General features: G+C 44.0%; 1 protein-coding gene across 1 annotated transcript; it reads right to left on the bottom strand.

The window, feature by feature from the left end:
• Positions 1–4,133: 4,133 nt before the first annotated feature.
• inhbab (inhibin subunit beta Ab) lies at positions 4,134–14,129 on the bottom strand. The gene is made up of 2 exons (XM_061731366.1): positions 13,228–14,129; positions 4,134–5,279 (listed from the first exon to the last, which is right to left on the bottom strand). The coding sequence occupies exons 1-2, from the start codon at positions 13,649–13,651 to the stop codon at positions 4,489–4,491; spliced, it is 1,215 nt and encodes a 404-aa protein (XP_061587350.1). The 5' UTR covers positions 13,652–14,129; the 3' UTR covers positions 4,134–4,488.
• Positions 14,130–14,826: the final 697 nt, after the last annotated feature.

The raw sequence follows: 14,826 nt of genomic DNA, 5'->3' as shown, positions 1-14,826 counted from the left end.
CAGTGTTTGCAGCTATCCTAACACTGTGTGGTTGCTGTTGCATTCCATGTCTCTGAGCTCTCCTCAACAGGTTGATCGTGACGGCACTTGGGCCTCAACTGCCAGCATCACTACAGGAGACATACCACCTGCTAGCCACGGATTCCTCGACAACGGACAACGAGGACGACAACAAAGGAGAAGAGGATGATGACATCAACGACCACCCGCATCTGCCGGACCTGTTCCCTGATCTCGGGACTCATGGAGAAAATGAACATTGAAGATCTCTGAGTGTAAATGTGTGACTACAACAGAAATGAACTCCTAGTTGAAAATCTTTTGAGAAGACTAGGTTGTGATATGAAGTATGATGTGTTGTATAAGCATGCATGATAAACAGGAGGGAAATGTTGGAACTATTGTAAATAAATAATAAGTCATGCTTGCTATTAACAGAACATATGATGACTGGCTTACGCCTGTGACACACTGATAAAACAATGCTGTGTTTAAGTAATTATAAGTGCTGCACAAGAAGTTTCCGGATATCAGCATAAAGCAGATATCTGCAGAGAAGAGGAAACTTCTTGTTGCTAAACAAATGAGAACAAGAACGAATCAATGCCTGACTCAATACCTGAATCCGCTGACTGCGACCACTCCCTTCCCCTCCCTTTAGGGGCGCAGTTAGCTATGTAATCTAGGGTACACCCAGAGTTTATAAAAGCAAGGAAGCAGCAGAGACAAAGCAGAGTATGTTGGAGATCTTACAAATCTCGACTGCTCTCCTTGCAAGTAAATTCTAACGTGTTTGTGTCTTTCTTTGTCTCCAGAGAGTTTGATGTTACAAATGTTACGTGCCTAAACCTAACACCTACTATGCATGTTTTTGGACTCTGGGAGGAAGCCGGAGTACCCGGAGGAAACCCACGCAAACACGGGGAGAACATGCAAACTCCACACAGAAAAACCCCCGGTGGGCCAGGGAGTGGAACCATGAACCTTCTTGCTGTGAGACAACAGTGCTAACCACTATGTGGAGGACTGTCGTGTCCTTCATGTGGTCATGAACTTATTGTTGACGTCACGTTTTCTCATATTCTGGACTTCACTGCATCACCAGTGAGTGTCGCCAATGGACAAAACCTCAGAAATGTGCATCCACCAGACTGGATTTGTGCGTGAAAGACCGCAACTTTTTACGTTCAAATCACTTTTTAAACATCCGACCGTGAGCGTAGAAAGTGGCGTATGCACGTTTTTTGTGCGCCGCACTCTTTGTGCATGAGGCCCCTGGAGAGTTTCATAGTCGAGATCAGATTAAACTTTCATTGCATGGATGAATGTTTCTGAGCCAACTGATGCTTGAATCCTTGTAGGATACTTTGGGTTAGAGCAGGGGTCGGCAACCTCAGGCACGCGTGCCATGATTGGCACGCGGCGGCATAATCATTGGCACACTGGAAAAGGCCTGCTCGGTTGGCCTATCGTTTAAAACAGCCTTTCTCATCCGGGCTGTTGCGGCACCCTGGGGTGTCGTCAAATAATTAGCCTACCTATTCTGACATTTCATATATAAATACTGTATTTTCGCGACCATTCGGTGCGCCGTGTGGAAAGGCATACCCTCAGTTTTGTGTGTCATCTCTGTATTTAAAACACACACACAGCGCAATGAACGTAAAGGCGCCGTCTACACACACGTAACCTACGCCGTAGGCTACGCCGTCGATTTTACGCGTAACCATAAATCAGCCTTTATTCACCGCACTACCCGCCCGTGCGCTCATGAAAGAAACTCCTAAAATAAAGAGTAAAAAGACAAGTGAAAGATGGGTGATTACTTGTAATCTTCCTACGTCTGTACTTTCTAAACAGAAAACAAGCTTGATATTGTGATATTTAAATGTTCTTCTATTTTCTTCCTGCCACTCACGTTGAAAGCCGGTTGAAAGCGCTGTAGGAAACAGTCATGGATGAGGAACGGCTGATCCAGTTAGTTGAAATGAGAAGTTATCTCTATGATTCCTCCTCATTTCAGCACAAAAACCTCAATAAAGTGGCAGAAAGAAATACTATCCTATTATTATATAGGTCCCGGAACATCGGGAGGGAGAGAAAAGGTCCTGTAAGTGGGGAAAAAAAACAACAATTAATAACGGCATGTGGTGACGCAATCAAACAGCGAACAGCGTGGAGTGAGCGGCGTGTTCGTGGTGTTAAATGCAGCAAACATGTCAGCATGTCAGATCATTACTGGGATGTGGGAAAAAAGCAGAGGACATGAGAAATGATCCAGGCTGAGTTGGATTTGGGAAACCGCTGGATGGAGACGGTGACGGGGACGCACAGCGCAGGAGATCGGGAGCGCAGAGAAAAGGGCCCTCTTCTAATTTTTTCTGATTAAATGCATCCGAAATAGACAACTAAAAGCAGTGTTTTGAAATGAGCAGCAGCAGCTCAGCTCAGTTTAAAATACATTTTTGCAGCGGGACAAAAAAGCAGCAGCACTGCTGTGTTGCAGGTAGGCTGTGCAGAGATGAGTATGGGCTTGCCACCCGCCCCTTGAAATACGGAATTGTTTGGTAATTGGGAATTAAAAGTTGCGTTCCGTATTGAACCAATACGGAACCCCTTTGCGCTCCGTTGCCTCGTTAAGCCTCATTTATGGTTCCGCGTTAAATCGACGCAGAAACCTACGCCGTAGAGTACGCGGCGACCCGCAATGTACGGCGTAGGTTCTGCGTTGGTCTGACGCAGAACCATAAATCAGCCTTTACCTCTCACTGCTGCTAACACGCACCGACACGCGCGGCTTTAAACAAAAAAAAAAGTCAAGTTAAGATGTCTCCAGAGGCTCCAGACACCCCACCTCGTCCTAAAGAGGAAACAGAGGTCTCTCTGAGGTGTGTCAGACAGCATGCTGCAGGAACCTCCACAAACATAATATAATGTCACAGAGGAGCCAGGCATCTGTTGCAGAGTTCCTCATACCTGAATCATCCCCTGAGCTTGATATGGTGTGATACGGGACATTTATTATGCTCTTATTTATTGGTCATAATATATATAGGTGAAGGTCGGAAAATTAGAATATATTGCTAAACTTAATTAGTTTCAGTAAATTCAACTAAAGGTGAAACAAATGTATTATTTCCCACTACATGCAAAGTGAGATATTTCAAGCCTTTATTTGTTATAATTTTGATGATTCTGGCCCACAGCTAATGAAAACCCCAAATAAAAAATCTCAAAAAATGTGAATATTTTATGAAATCAATAAAAAATTAAATAATCAAAATTATAACAAATGGAATTATAACATTATAACAAAATTATAACAAATGGAGCTCCTCATCACTGAACTTTGAGCAGATCTGTTCGGAGTTCCACACCACAGTTCTGAAAGACAAGGAGCTGCTTGTCTTTTGTCATTTTGTCAATTAATTTAGGTGTGAAAGGGGGATTCTGGCCATTGTAGAAGTTTAAGATATGATTATCTTGATTTCAAGATTTATTCATGCATGAAGAATTACCCATGATGATGAATGTGTGTTATTATGTTATTGAAATGCATCATTCTTTGCAAAAATTCTGATTTTTTGTGTGTATTCTTGCATTGATAAAAGATGTGATTATGGAGCTTTGAGACCACCAGAATGCACCATTTTGAGTCTATTTTTCAAAATTTTTCCGGGGGTGGATGCCCCCGGACCCCCCTAGAGGGTTTGGGCGTGTTGCGCCCTCACTCGTCTGCGTCAAGAATTTTCCTCTTTTTTTAGGACAAGCTGTTGTGATGCCTGTAAAATATGCTTGCTTGTGGCCTGTATAGAATATAATTCCAGGTGTGTTGGAAATGTTTTTGTATTTTGTGTCATACCTTAATGTAACTTTGTTTTAGCCTACTGTTGATTATGGCACATTCATTGACACAAAAATTTCACACTGGCACTCCATGTCAAAAAGGTTGCCGACCCCTGGGTTAGAGTGTCATGAACATAACTTAATGTAAGGTCATTTACAAAATGTAAATGTCAGTGAAACTGGGCTATTATGTTAGAAAAAATAGTTAAACATTATCTTTGGCTCCATCCAAATCATCTCAACTCCAACACTGAAGCGGAATCAAAATGTTTATTTATTTAGTGTATTTACATTTACATTCAGCTCATTCAATAATTAAAATAATAATAAAGTTTGGCTCCAACAGCTGAATGGATCAATTGTTTTTCAAGTATCTTAACCTCACCAGAAGACCCTCCAAAGGAATGTGTTAATCATTCAAATGTCTTTCTTGAGACCAGAAGCCAGTTGACAAATCACACAAACAGCTGAAAACAGGCATTGATCTGCAAGTTCTTCGGCATACTCTGGGTTTTCTCATGCGATCCAAACATGTCTGATATGGAAGTCCCCTCCCCAGGAAGAAATCACAGCAAGTGCTCTGTCCTCATGAACGCTAGTTTTCTTGCAGGGAACCAGGTCACCAGACTATTTTCAAGCTGTTTATGAGCAGCCGCACTCCTCCACCATCATGTTCTGTATGTCTTTCTTGATGATCTTCTGCTCCTCGTTGTAGTAGAGCATAGAAACGGCTCGCAGCCTCGTTGGTACGCAGCATGACCGGATGTTCTCGAACGGACCAGAGCCCCTCATACGGTAATGATTGATGACTGTTGAATGGAAGGAGAGGTACGAACCACTTACGCTTGCCATTTGGTTTGGACAGTCGCCTTCACAATAGTTGGCATGGTAGCCAGATGGTGCGATGATCCAGTCACTCCAGCCAATGTCTTTGAAGTCTACATAGAACTGTCGTTTGCAGCAAGTGTGGACTTTTCCATCACACTCTAGGCCTCGTTTCACTCGCCTCTCAGATGCTTCCTCGCGGCCTCGTAGCACCACCACGAGGAATGGCTGGTGGGACTGGTCTCTTCCTGTGGCACCGTGACTGTGGGCGGGACTGAGGACAGGCATGGCTCCAAAGTCTGCACACATTGGGCAGGAAACTCGTAGACGAAGCGAGCCAGTGCCTGCGTCCAGCAGAGTCTGTACGACGCTTGACACGGCAAGTGTGTGCCAGCCGCTGCGACGGGTGTCCACCACAGTCTCAAAAACACACTCGTCGTCCTGAGTGTCGCCGTGCGGACGAGGCCACAGCAGGCGCAGTGTTGCTTTGCCTTTCCCTCGACTGAGCTTCGACACCTTCAGGAAAATCCAGACATTTGCCTTCTCCATCTTTGATGAGCTTGTATCCTCATTCTGAAGGTCAAAGCTCACCATGTTTGGAGAATCTCCTGCAGCAGAGAAGATTTAACATGTGAGGATGTAGCTTCTAGATTTCATTTAAATAAAACTGATCATCTTTTAATTCATCTAGTTTACATCACTGCTTAGCCAAGGGACGTCATAAAATCACCCAAGACATAAGTAATGATGGTTTCTTATGTTTTGGGTGATGTTATCCCCCCTTGGAATAAACGGACTGAGTACATTTCTTCAGCAATGAAAGCTTGGATCTTCTGCCTCTAAATATATTAGACAAGAACAGACACACTCTAAAAAAAGAACAGGCCTGATTTGAAGGAATGTTGTTAACAAACTTCCATTTATTGGGGCCCCTACCCCCCGTTCCGCATCCTGCTCCCTCTTTGATAGATAATTACTGAGGCCCAGATTTGTTTGAATGAAGAAATTATTTACGGCTCGAGACCACTTGGTATCCCCCCGCCCCCCGCACCGCACCGCACCACTGAGCCTCGTTACAGCCTGCTAGCCTACAAGGGATCTCATAATGACCGATTTCTCAGAAAAAGACAACTATTTATAACTAAGTGAGACAAAAGAAGTAAAGTCATATTACTGTTCATGTGTTCATTCACTTCAACAAAAGCAGGCCAAGCGGAAAACATCCAGCACTCGCTGATCAGCACAGAATTCATAGACAAAAAGTGAAAAGATGAAAGATTCATCTTGCAAACTGTATCTGATATGATGGATTGTTTTCAGTTAAAATCTCATCTAATGTGAAATCTGTGGAATGAAAGGGAGTTACTGTGTTTTACTTTATACACTATTCAAATGTTCAGTAACTGGGACTGGCACTCCAAAGACTGAAGAAGAATTGAATTCCTGCCCCCACCCACCCCCCCAAAAAATAAGGAGAACCAAACAAACCCAGTGACCACACCTACAGCTTTCTAATAAGGACTTGTGAAGCCCCTTTTGCATGTCTCTATCCATATTGCAAATGGGCACCAACTGAAACACACCCACCTTAGATTAGTTAAAGTAGGTTAGCTGTTTACGCTTAGCTTCTGCTAATTTGGCTGCTAACCGATGTTACCTCAAGTTCCCACCGATTGAATCTGTATACACATCACCATTTCAGATACCACAAAATTAGACTGGAAACAAATGCTGCCAAGTGGAGCTCTGCTCTACTCACTCCGACGGGAGCCTAGCCCATGTGCGCCGGGGCTGGTACCGTGGCCCATTTTACACCTCATTTGCTCAACAGGCCTTTTGTTGAAGTAGCAAGTCATGAGCTTCTATTGGCCTACTCTGTTAGAGGTGCAGTAACTGACACGTCCTCTGGCCCAAGCAAAAAACAACAAGTAGAATAGCCAGCATAGGGTAACTCAAAATGTATTTATTTGAAGAAACAAAGAGACTTGAATACTCCTTTGTTTGATTTTGACAGCTATTAAGTGGATTATTTTATTTAAAATCACATTTTGTTTTTGAAATCCTCCCTGAATCCAACTGCTGTGATCAGAATAATCCTTTTTTTTTTCGGATCAAATTTATCCCGATCCTACCAAAAAACTGAGGGACATCCAGATCAAAACAAAATTGGATTACGTGTTCTAATCTAATCTCAGAATCCGTTTTTGCTTTTGAACAGACCATTTTAAATTTAATCCAATCTATTATCCAAAATCCGATTGGATTAATTTTCAACAACTGGGCCCAGAGGACCCAGTTGCTACAAGAGCTAGAAACCATTGATGTAGAGACTGTCCTCTGGTTAGCATCTTTTAACAGGGGTGAAGATAACAACTTCAGGATGCTTTGCTAAGCTTTTAGGTCAACCCCGAACCTCGAAGATTCTATCTTTCTATCTATCTATCTTTGGCAACGACCCTAGTGGTCAAAGCCAGAACTTCAGGCCTGAATCCAGACCCCACTGGTCAATACAGGAACTACAGGTCTGGATCCAGATATTAGTGTTCAATACCGGCATTGTAGGTCTGGATCCAAGACCCTAGTGGCCAGTATCGTAACTACATGACTGGATCCAGACTCGGGATTCAGATCCTAGTGGTCAGTAGCAGTGGTGGCTGGTGATAAAAAAATTTTGGGGGGCGCACTGGCGAGTGGGGATTACAACACAACTATAAACTCTACTTGAACATACATTTTTTTGTTATTTTTTATTACATATACTACATATACATATACATATACATGTAGCATATTTTACATAAACATATTTAAAAATTTTCAAGTAACAAAATAACATATTTGAACCATTTTTTTCAGATTTTTTCAGTTATTATATAGAGATATTGACAGATATTGTCTGAAAAATGGTTCAAATATGTTATTTTGTTATTTGAAAAATTAAAAATTTGTTTTGTTGATGAGAAAATATGTTTCTCTATTTTTCTTATTTTTGTGAGGGGGGATATATATTGTTTTTCGGCATTACCTTGTTCTCTATAGCTGATATAACATGAATTACTCCTATGTGGGATCAATAAAGTTCTTAATTTTGCCATCTCAGAAAATTAAATATATTATATTTGGTGCCTAACTGTTTCCTAAGTATATTTGTGCATGTGTGACTGAATAAATGAGACGTAAAACCGACATTTCTTTGTAGAAAGGCGCTTTATGAAAATAAGTCCATTTACTTGTATTAGTTTACAGCGCAGTCTTGCCACATCCAATATGGCGGCGTCGTTGACGTATCGCAGCATCTCCATGGGGCGGATACGGATACATGTCTATGGCTGTGATTCCGTTTGTAACGAGTGATACAGTCGCGCGTCTACACTGTCAGGGGTGTGACTTTGATTGACAGCTCATGAATCAATCAGATTGGATGAAGAATGCTGCGCCCGGAGGAGAAGCTTTGAGTAACCAATTAGAGACCAGCATGAAGTCACATGGAAGAAAAGTTTAAGAACATACAATACACACTCATTTGGCCGGCGCCCCTCGCCATTGAAACCTATGTATTTCAGTTTGCACAAAAAACAACTCTGAATAAACCCAGCATGGAAGGCTTGAAAAATTAAGTCAGACACATTTTATGAGTGCACGGATGTGATAATTACTTTTTATTACGTAATTTATGTATACTGTGTCTATTTATTTTTTTCCCCTGTAATTTTAATGGGGGTGGCGCCCTAGCGCCCCCTATTGACAAGCAGCCACTCGTCAGTAGGAACACTGTGATTTTCTCTACTTCTTAGACTTTGGCAGACCAGCATGGAGGATGTAGCTCAACTCATGAGTCAGACCAACAAACATCGTCCAAAAGTCTCCTCTTTGGTCTTTTTCTCCTGGCTTGCGGCTCCATCTCCAGTCCAATCTATTCACTAGTGCCTCCCCTTCATGTGCCAATCCTTCTCCGTTTAGCCCCTCTAACTTTTGTGGCTTTTCCACTACTACTCACTTGGCTTGGCTCAGCTCGGCTCAACTCTACTCTGTTTTAGGGGTTTCCACTAGGTGATAGTACTGGTTAAGACCCCTTTTTTGCACCTACTTGGCTAGGGTTCTAACAGAGCTGTATTGGGCTGAAAATACAATGTCACCAAGCTGCAGGCCTCGATTAGCCAGAGAGTAACGTCTCACAATTCCTTCACACCTGCCATGTTTAAAACCTGGCAACAGATACCGCAATATCTGCTTTACAACTAAAGGCTGAATTATGGTTCTGCGATAAACCTACGCCGTAGGGCACGCGGCTACGTGGGAGTCTCTCCGTAGCCTACGCCGTAGCCTGACCTGCACCTCCCAAAAAATGGAACTAGGCGTCGAGGCGACGCAGACCCAACGCAGACCCAATGCCCGAGAGGGCTGTGATTGGTTTGTTTGGTAGCAACGCATTTCCAGTTCCGGTTCGTGAAGCAGTAGTTAACTTTCAGCGCTCTTTTCTTCGTGTGTGTGTGATTTTTTTTTTTTGGGTTGTTTTGGTTTTTTGCACAATAGTTGTCCTTAACTCTTTGATTCACTGTGACCGGAAAAGCCGGAAGCTAAACAAAGTTTATTACCAAAAAACTAGCGCTCTGGGGGGTACTGCACCGCGGCAAAATGGAGTGACGGAGAAGTCTAAAGGGTTCAAGACGGCGTCACGGCAACGGCGTAGGCTCTGCGTTGGTTTAATGCAGAACCACAAATCAGGCTTAAACTTTGGTACTGTGAAAAATGGCAAGCAAACCTACTCAAAGGTGCAACGAGGAGGTCTGTGCCCTGTGGCCGACAACCTCATGTAGAAGGGGCTTAATGGGGCAATGCTTTTTCGGGCCTCCTTGAATAAAGGGCTTGCCCACATTGAAGTGTGTTAGGCCACAGTCCTGTGTGAACATGCAGTTTCAACTTTGAAGCCTTCCTCTGAGACCAGCCTCGATTTTAAGACCACATTGTCTCAACGTTGACTGCATGGTCTTAAACAAAGGAAATTAAAGGATGACTGCAAAGCCTGCTGGGCTTTGGAATGTATTGCCCTTCAGGGGCAATAAAAGGGGTAGTAATGTGTATGACACGCGGACAGTGCATTGGTCAAAAGAGCTGATCCTCACCAGGATCCCCTGCGGAGTGTAACCATCAGCAGCTGTTCACCAAGAAAGGCTGGTCTGATACCCAAGTCACTCTCTCCAACTTTCTTCACCACAAGAGAAAATGTCCACGCCTCTTACATTTTGTAAGGACTACACATCATCTCCAATCAGCGTGAGGTTACAAAGAACCAGTGAACGCATCCTTCATCCACCCACATCACAACAGAGTTTCGACGAACGGAACGTGACCCGTGCGCAACGAGACAACGTTCCCAGGCTAAGACGACCAGGGAAAGGGGACAGCCCGGCTGCCAGCAAAGCTGTGTTCTCTGTCTTCGAGAGACACAGAGAGGGAGAGAGAGAGAGAGAGAGAGAGAGAGAGAGAGAGAGAGAGAGAGAGAGGGGGAAAAAAGGGGAGCCGCTCGCAGCTGAATCCTAGCGGGAGTTCAAGTTCAAGTTTCAAGTTTATTTGAAAAACATCATTGCATAACAATATGAATTATGATGGATTTTACACTTTGAGACAAGAGGACCGCTCTATTGAAAAATACCAACAACAACAAAAAATAAATATCAAATGTAAAATAATGCTAAAAAAAAGTTTGTTTTACTTCTGGTAAAGCTTGTACGCTCTCAGGAGGAACAAAACCTTTTTGTGTGAGTGTCCTTCCATTGCGTAATGTGTAGCGACTTGTACTTGCAGGCAGGCTCGGGATCATTGGGCTGGTCCCTTCTCTCAGTAGTGATGGAATTCCCTTAAGGTGCCTCCTCTCTCCTCACCTCCTCTCTCCTCACCTCCTCTCTCCTCACCTCCAGAGTGGGGAAGGAGTTAGTTGGTTTCCCTATGATACGGCAGCACCTTCTCTGCAGACATTCCAGTTCCTGGATCAAGTGTTTTGGGAGGCCGGCCCAGACAGGTGAGGCATATTCAAGCACTGGTCTGATGAAGGTCGTATATATCTGGGTCAACACATCTGGGGGGAGCTGTGCTCGTTTGGCCACACTAGGCTGAGCCTTCTTCAACATGAACTGGACTTGTGCATCCCATTTCAGGTAGGAGGAGAGCTGTATTCCATGGAGCTTGAATTTGTCCACCCTCTCTACAGCCTGGTTGTTCAAAACGATAGGAGGGGGTACCGGACGGTAAAGAGGCTCCATGAGGCTAATAACCATGTCCTTAGTCTTCACAGCATTGGCTGCAAGACAGTAGGTTTGACCCAGGCTGTGACTGCATCTGTCCTGGCAGGGAGCCCATGAGGTGTTCACTGAGAGTCAAATCATCTGGTCATCCCGTTGCTGCTTCCACATGACTGCTGTGTGCTGCTGACGTGAATTGAATTGAATTGAATTGAAATCATCTGCATATTTTATTGGTTCGACACTAGTTGGTAGCAAATGATCAAGAAAGTTAATGCAGAGAACAAACAGGAGAGCAACAAAAGCTTGTCTTAAAAACAAGCTTTTGATTGTTTTTGCTAAATAAATTAGAAATTCAGCCTCTGAGCCATGTCTTTATCTTCCCATTCTCTAACCTCATTATCTATGCAGGATTCTGAGTGGGCGGGCTATGATAATGAGGCTCTGTGCTGGTTGGCTGCCTGAATGATGCGATACACCGCTACGAAAAAATGGTGGATGCTCCGGCCGGCAGAGTTAGTTGTGGGCGTGGTTTCACGCATCGGAGGCCGACCTATGTAAAACGCTCCCATCATTACGTAACGACGGGAGCAGAATCTTATTGGCTCGTAGATCCACATCACACTGGACGGCTCATCCGGGCGGCTGTACAGACACTGCAGAATTTGGTTGCTTTTCTCCTTCTCTGAGTTGGCAGGCTGAGGGGAGACCACTTTATAAAATGTCAGAGCACGTGTTTTTCATAATAGGTCCCCTTTAAGTATAGCGTTTTCAGTTTCCTGCAGAAGTTGGTCCTTCAGGATTCCCTCGAACACTTTGCCAACTCAGCTCAGAAGAGATCTGTCGATAGTCCTGTGGGAGCCGTGGTTTACTGCACTTAGGAACTGCACAGACTAGGGCCGGGCATACACTGTGCGATTGTCGGCTCGTTTTGAACCAATTTTCCAGTCGTGCGAATATTTTTTAGATTTGGACCCAATCGTTGGTCTTGCCTCGTGCTGTATACGTGGGGTAACGACGAGAGATTAACACCTCATGAAGTCAGGTGGTGCCCTGATTTGAGTTGGTCATTTGATAATTCATTTTGAAAAGTCATCTTCTTTATTTATTATTAATAATTACCAAAAGACAATTATTAATAACTCTTTATTAACTGAACCAGCACCCCTTTTGGGGCACAACATGTGGTACTTAACTGTAATGGAAAATGACTGAGTCGAAAACTGTAAAATGGAAGGAGCATTTGTCATCAAGACATCTCATGCTGGCTACGATGATCACAGATGACTTCCCTCACTCCATCCTGACTGCATGCTCTCGTTTGCCTCATTTCCACATTCCCTATTGCTCTGCAGAGACCACAGTGTCATCATCAAAGCATCACAGTCCATCACCATGTCAAAAAAAGGGGCTCAAAAGCCAATAGTTAATGACATCTCACGCCCACCTGCTGATACTGTTCACCTCACTGCTGTCATGCTGCCCTTATACATGTGCTGGACCACTCTAGCAGTTTTTTCTATCACTCTAGATTTCATCACGCAATTCTAAAATAAATTAGGTTAAAAAAGAAATCCAACTCTGTAAAGAAACTTAATTTGGGAGATTTTTCTGAATGAGCTTATAAAAAAAGAGACAACCTTACTTCACAAAAGCACCTAAGGTGAAGAAACAAAAAGAATACTCCGGTTTGCACTTAAAAGTTGTTCAAACTCAGATGTCCTGGCAGTAACCACAACTTCCATCCATTATCTATACCCGCTTTATCCCTTGCGGGGTCACGGGGGTCTGCTGGAACATATCCCAGCTCATTTCAGGTGAGAGGCAGGGGTTACACCCTGGACAGGTCACCAGTCCATCACAGGGCCACATATAAACACACAAACCATGCTCACAACCACACTCACGCTCACACCTACGGGCAATTTAGAATCACCAATTAACCTAATATGCATGTTTTTGGACTGTGGGAGGAAGCCGGAGTACCCGGAGAGAACCCACGCAAGCACGGGGAGAACATGCAAACTCCACACAGAAAGGCCCCTCCTGGGCTTGGGAGTCGAACCGGGGACCTTCTTACTGTGAGGCAACAGTGCTAACCACTAAGCCACCGTGCTGCCAACTTCCATGTTGTTTTAAATATTATGTGTTATGGTTAAATCCTATCTTCTAGTTGTAACGTTTTTAGCCGTTGAGATAACATTGATGCTGAGCTTTGAAATGGGTTATCAAAGACTCAGGAACAGTCAATTTCCCAGGTGATAAAACAAACACCTGAAAAGTTGAAATAGAGATCAGTCCAGACAAACTAACTTACCTGCCTCTCCAAAGGTGATCATTTCAGAAGGTGGCTCAGGTAATGTTGAGTAATCAGGGCCCCTCTCCTCCAGGATCTCCACGCTGCCATCTTTGGCCACGTGACCAAAGTGTAGCTTTTTGATGGCGTTGAGCAGTGAAGCTCGAGGAACCGGCTGCGTCAAATTTGGCCGGGCACTCAAATGCAGCATGTTGAGAATGTGGCGCTTCACTGCCTCTAACATGTCACTTTGACTTCCGTAAACAGAGGAGTTCCTCCTCAGATGAGGTAGGGAGCAATCAGAAGACTGAAGACAGTCCGAGGACGATGGTGCTTGTTCCTGGAGCTTCTGCGCTACCACCATCCGTGCAGAACCAGTTGGAGAAGCATTACTAAGAATAAGAATAACAGACACAGAGAAGAACACAGCAAACTGAGGACACATAATGGTCTCTGAATGTCCAGATCAGCATAGAAACAGTTCTGAGTCCCACAGGAGAATCAACAGGAGAGATTCCCATTCATCTGAAAACTTTCCTCTAAAACAGCAGCACACAGACGTAACTGATGAGCTGTTCCTGATCAGCTGTGGCTGAGGGTACAAAATGCTGATTCAGAGGTCCACTCTGCCGGTTCTGGTTATGTTGGCTCTAATCCTCAATCGCACTGAAGGTCCGGCACTGCTGGTTCTTTTTTTTTTGCTTCTGCTCGTCACTGGCACTGAAGCTCTGGTTCTGTCTGTCCTGATTGTCTCTGGTGCTGTTGGGCTCAGGTCTACCAGTTCTGGTCCTCGGTAGCTCTGGAGTTCTAGTCCCCTAGCTGAGTGATCAGTGTTCAGGGTCAGTCTGCTCTCTGTGCCTGCTGTCTAACTGTAATTATACCTCTGACTCTGTTTAATCCCTCCCTCCGTTCACCGAGGTATTTCCCTGTGAGTCTCATACACTTACACGCACCCTCACAGTGAGTAAAATGTCAGAATATGTGACAGGTTTGTGGTGTTTCCTTCTGAACAAACGTCACGACAGAAGAGGAGGAGGAAACAAGGAAGAGGAGGAAGAGTGGAAGAGTGTCCCTGATTCATTCATACCACACACGCACACACTGATGAATCAGAGCTGCTTCATCATCACCAACTTCACGTGGAGGAGAAAAGCTTGTTGGTGTGAATATGAATTTATAGACTGAAGTTAAAAGTAGAGTCCTCTTTAATATAGGTGGAGAAACACCGCGTCGCACCAGACTATCACTCACTCAGTGACATCAGCCCGCCCCCTGCTGGTTACAGGCGAGAATTACACCATCCTCCTCACTTCATGTCTTCTGTGATTCACCCTTTCCTGCTTTCTATTTCTATAGAACTGACGATTTCAAGACCAAAATAACAGCAGAAACTTGAAGAACTAACTGAAAACTGCTCAAATGTTAAATATATGTAAGATGTAGTTGAAAAATAATCTTTTTTGAAAATTACAGCTTCTATCTCTTGAACACTGGTAGAGCTCACAGAGTCTCTGTCACGGAGGGTACAAAGTTACACAGTAACCCCCAAACATGTCTAGTCCACCTGTCCATGGCCTCTCTATCTACTGTAGTCCACCGGTCCATAATCTTTTTTGGCGC

Source organism: Cololabis saira, chromosome 10, assembly GCF_033807715.1.
Source record: "Cololabis saira isolate AMF1-May2022 chromosome 10, fColSai1.1, whole genome shotgun sequence".
Classification (NCBI taxonomy): domain Eukaryota; kingdom Metazoa; phylum Chordata; class Actinopteri; order Beloniformes; family Belonidae; genus Cololabis; species Cololabis saira.
This window is presented reverse-complemented; position numbering and strand designations above follow the sequence as displayed.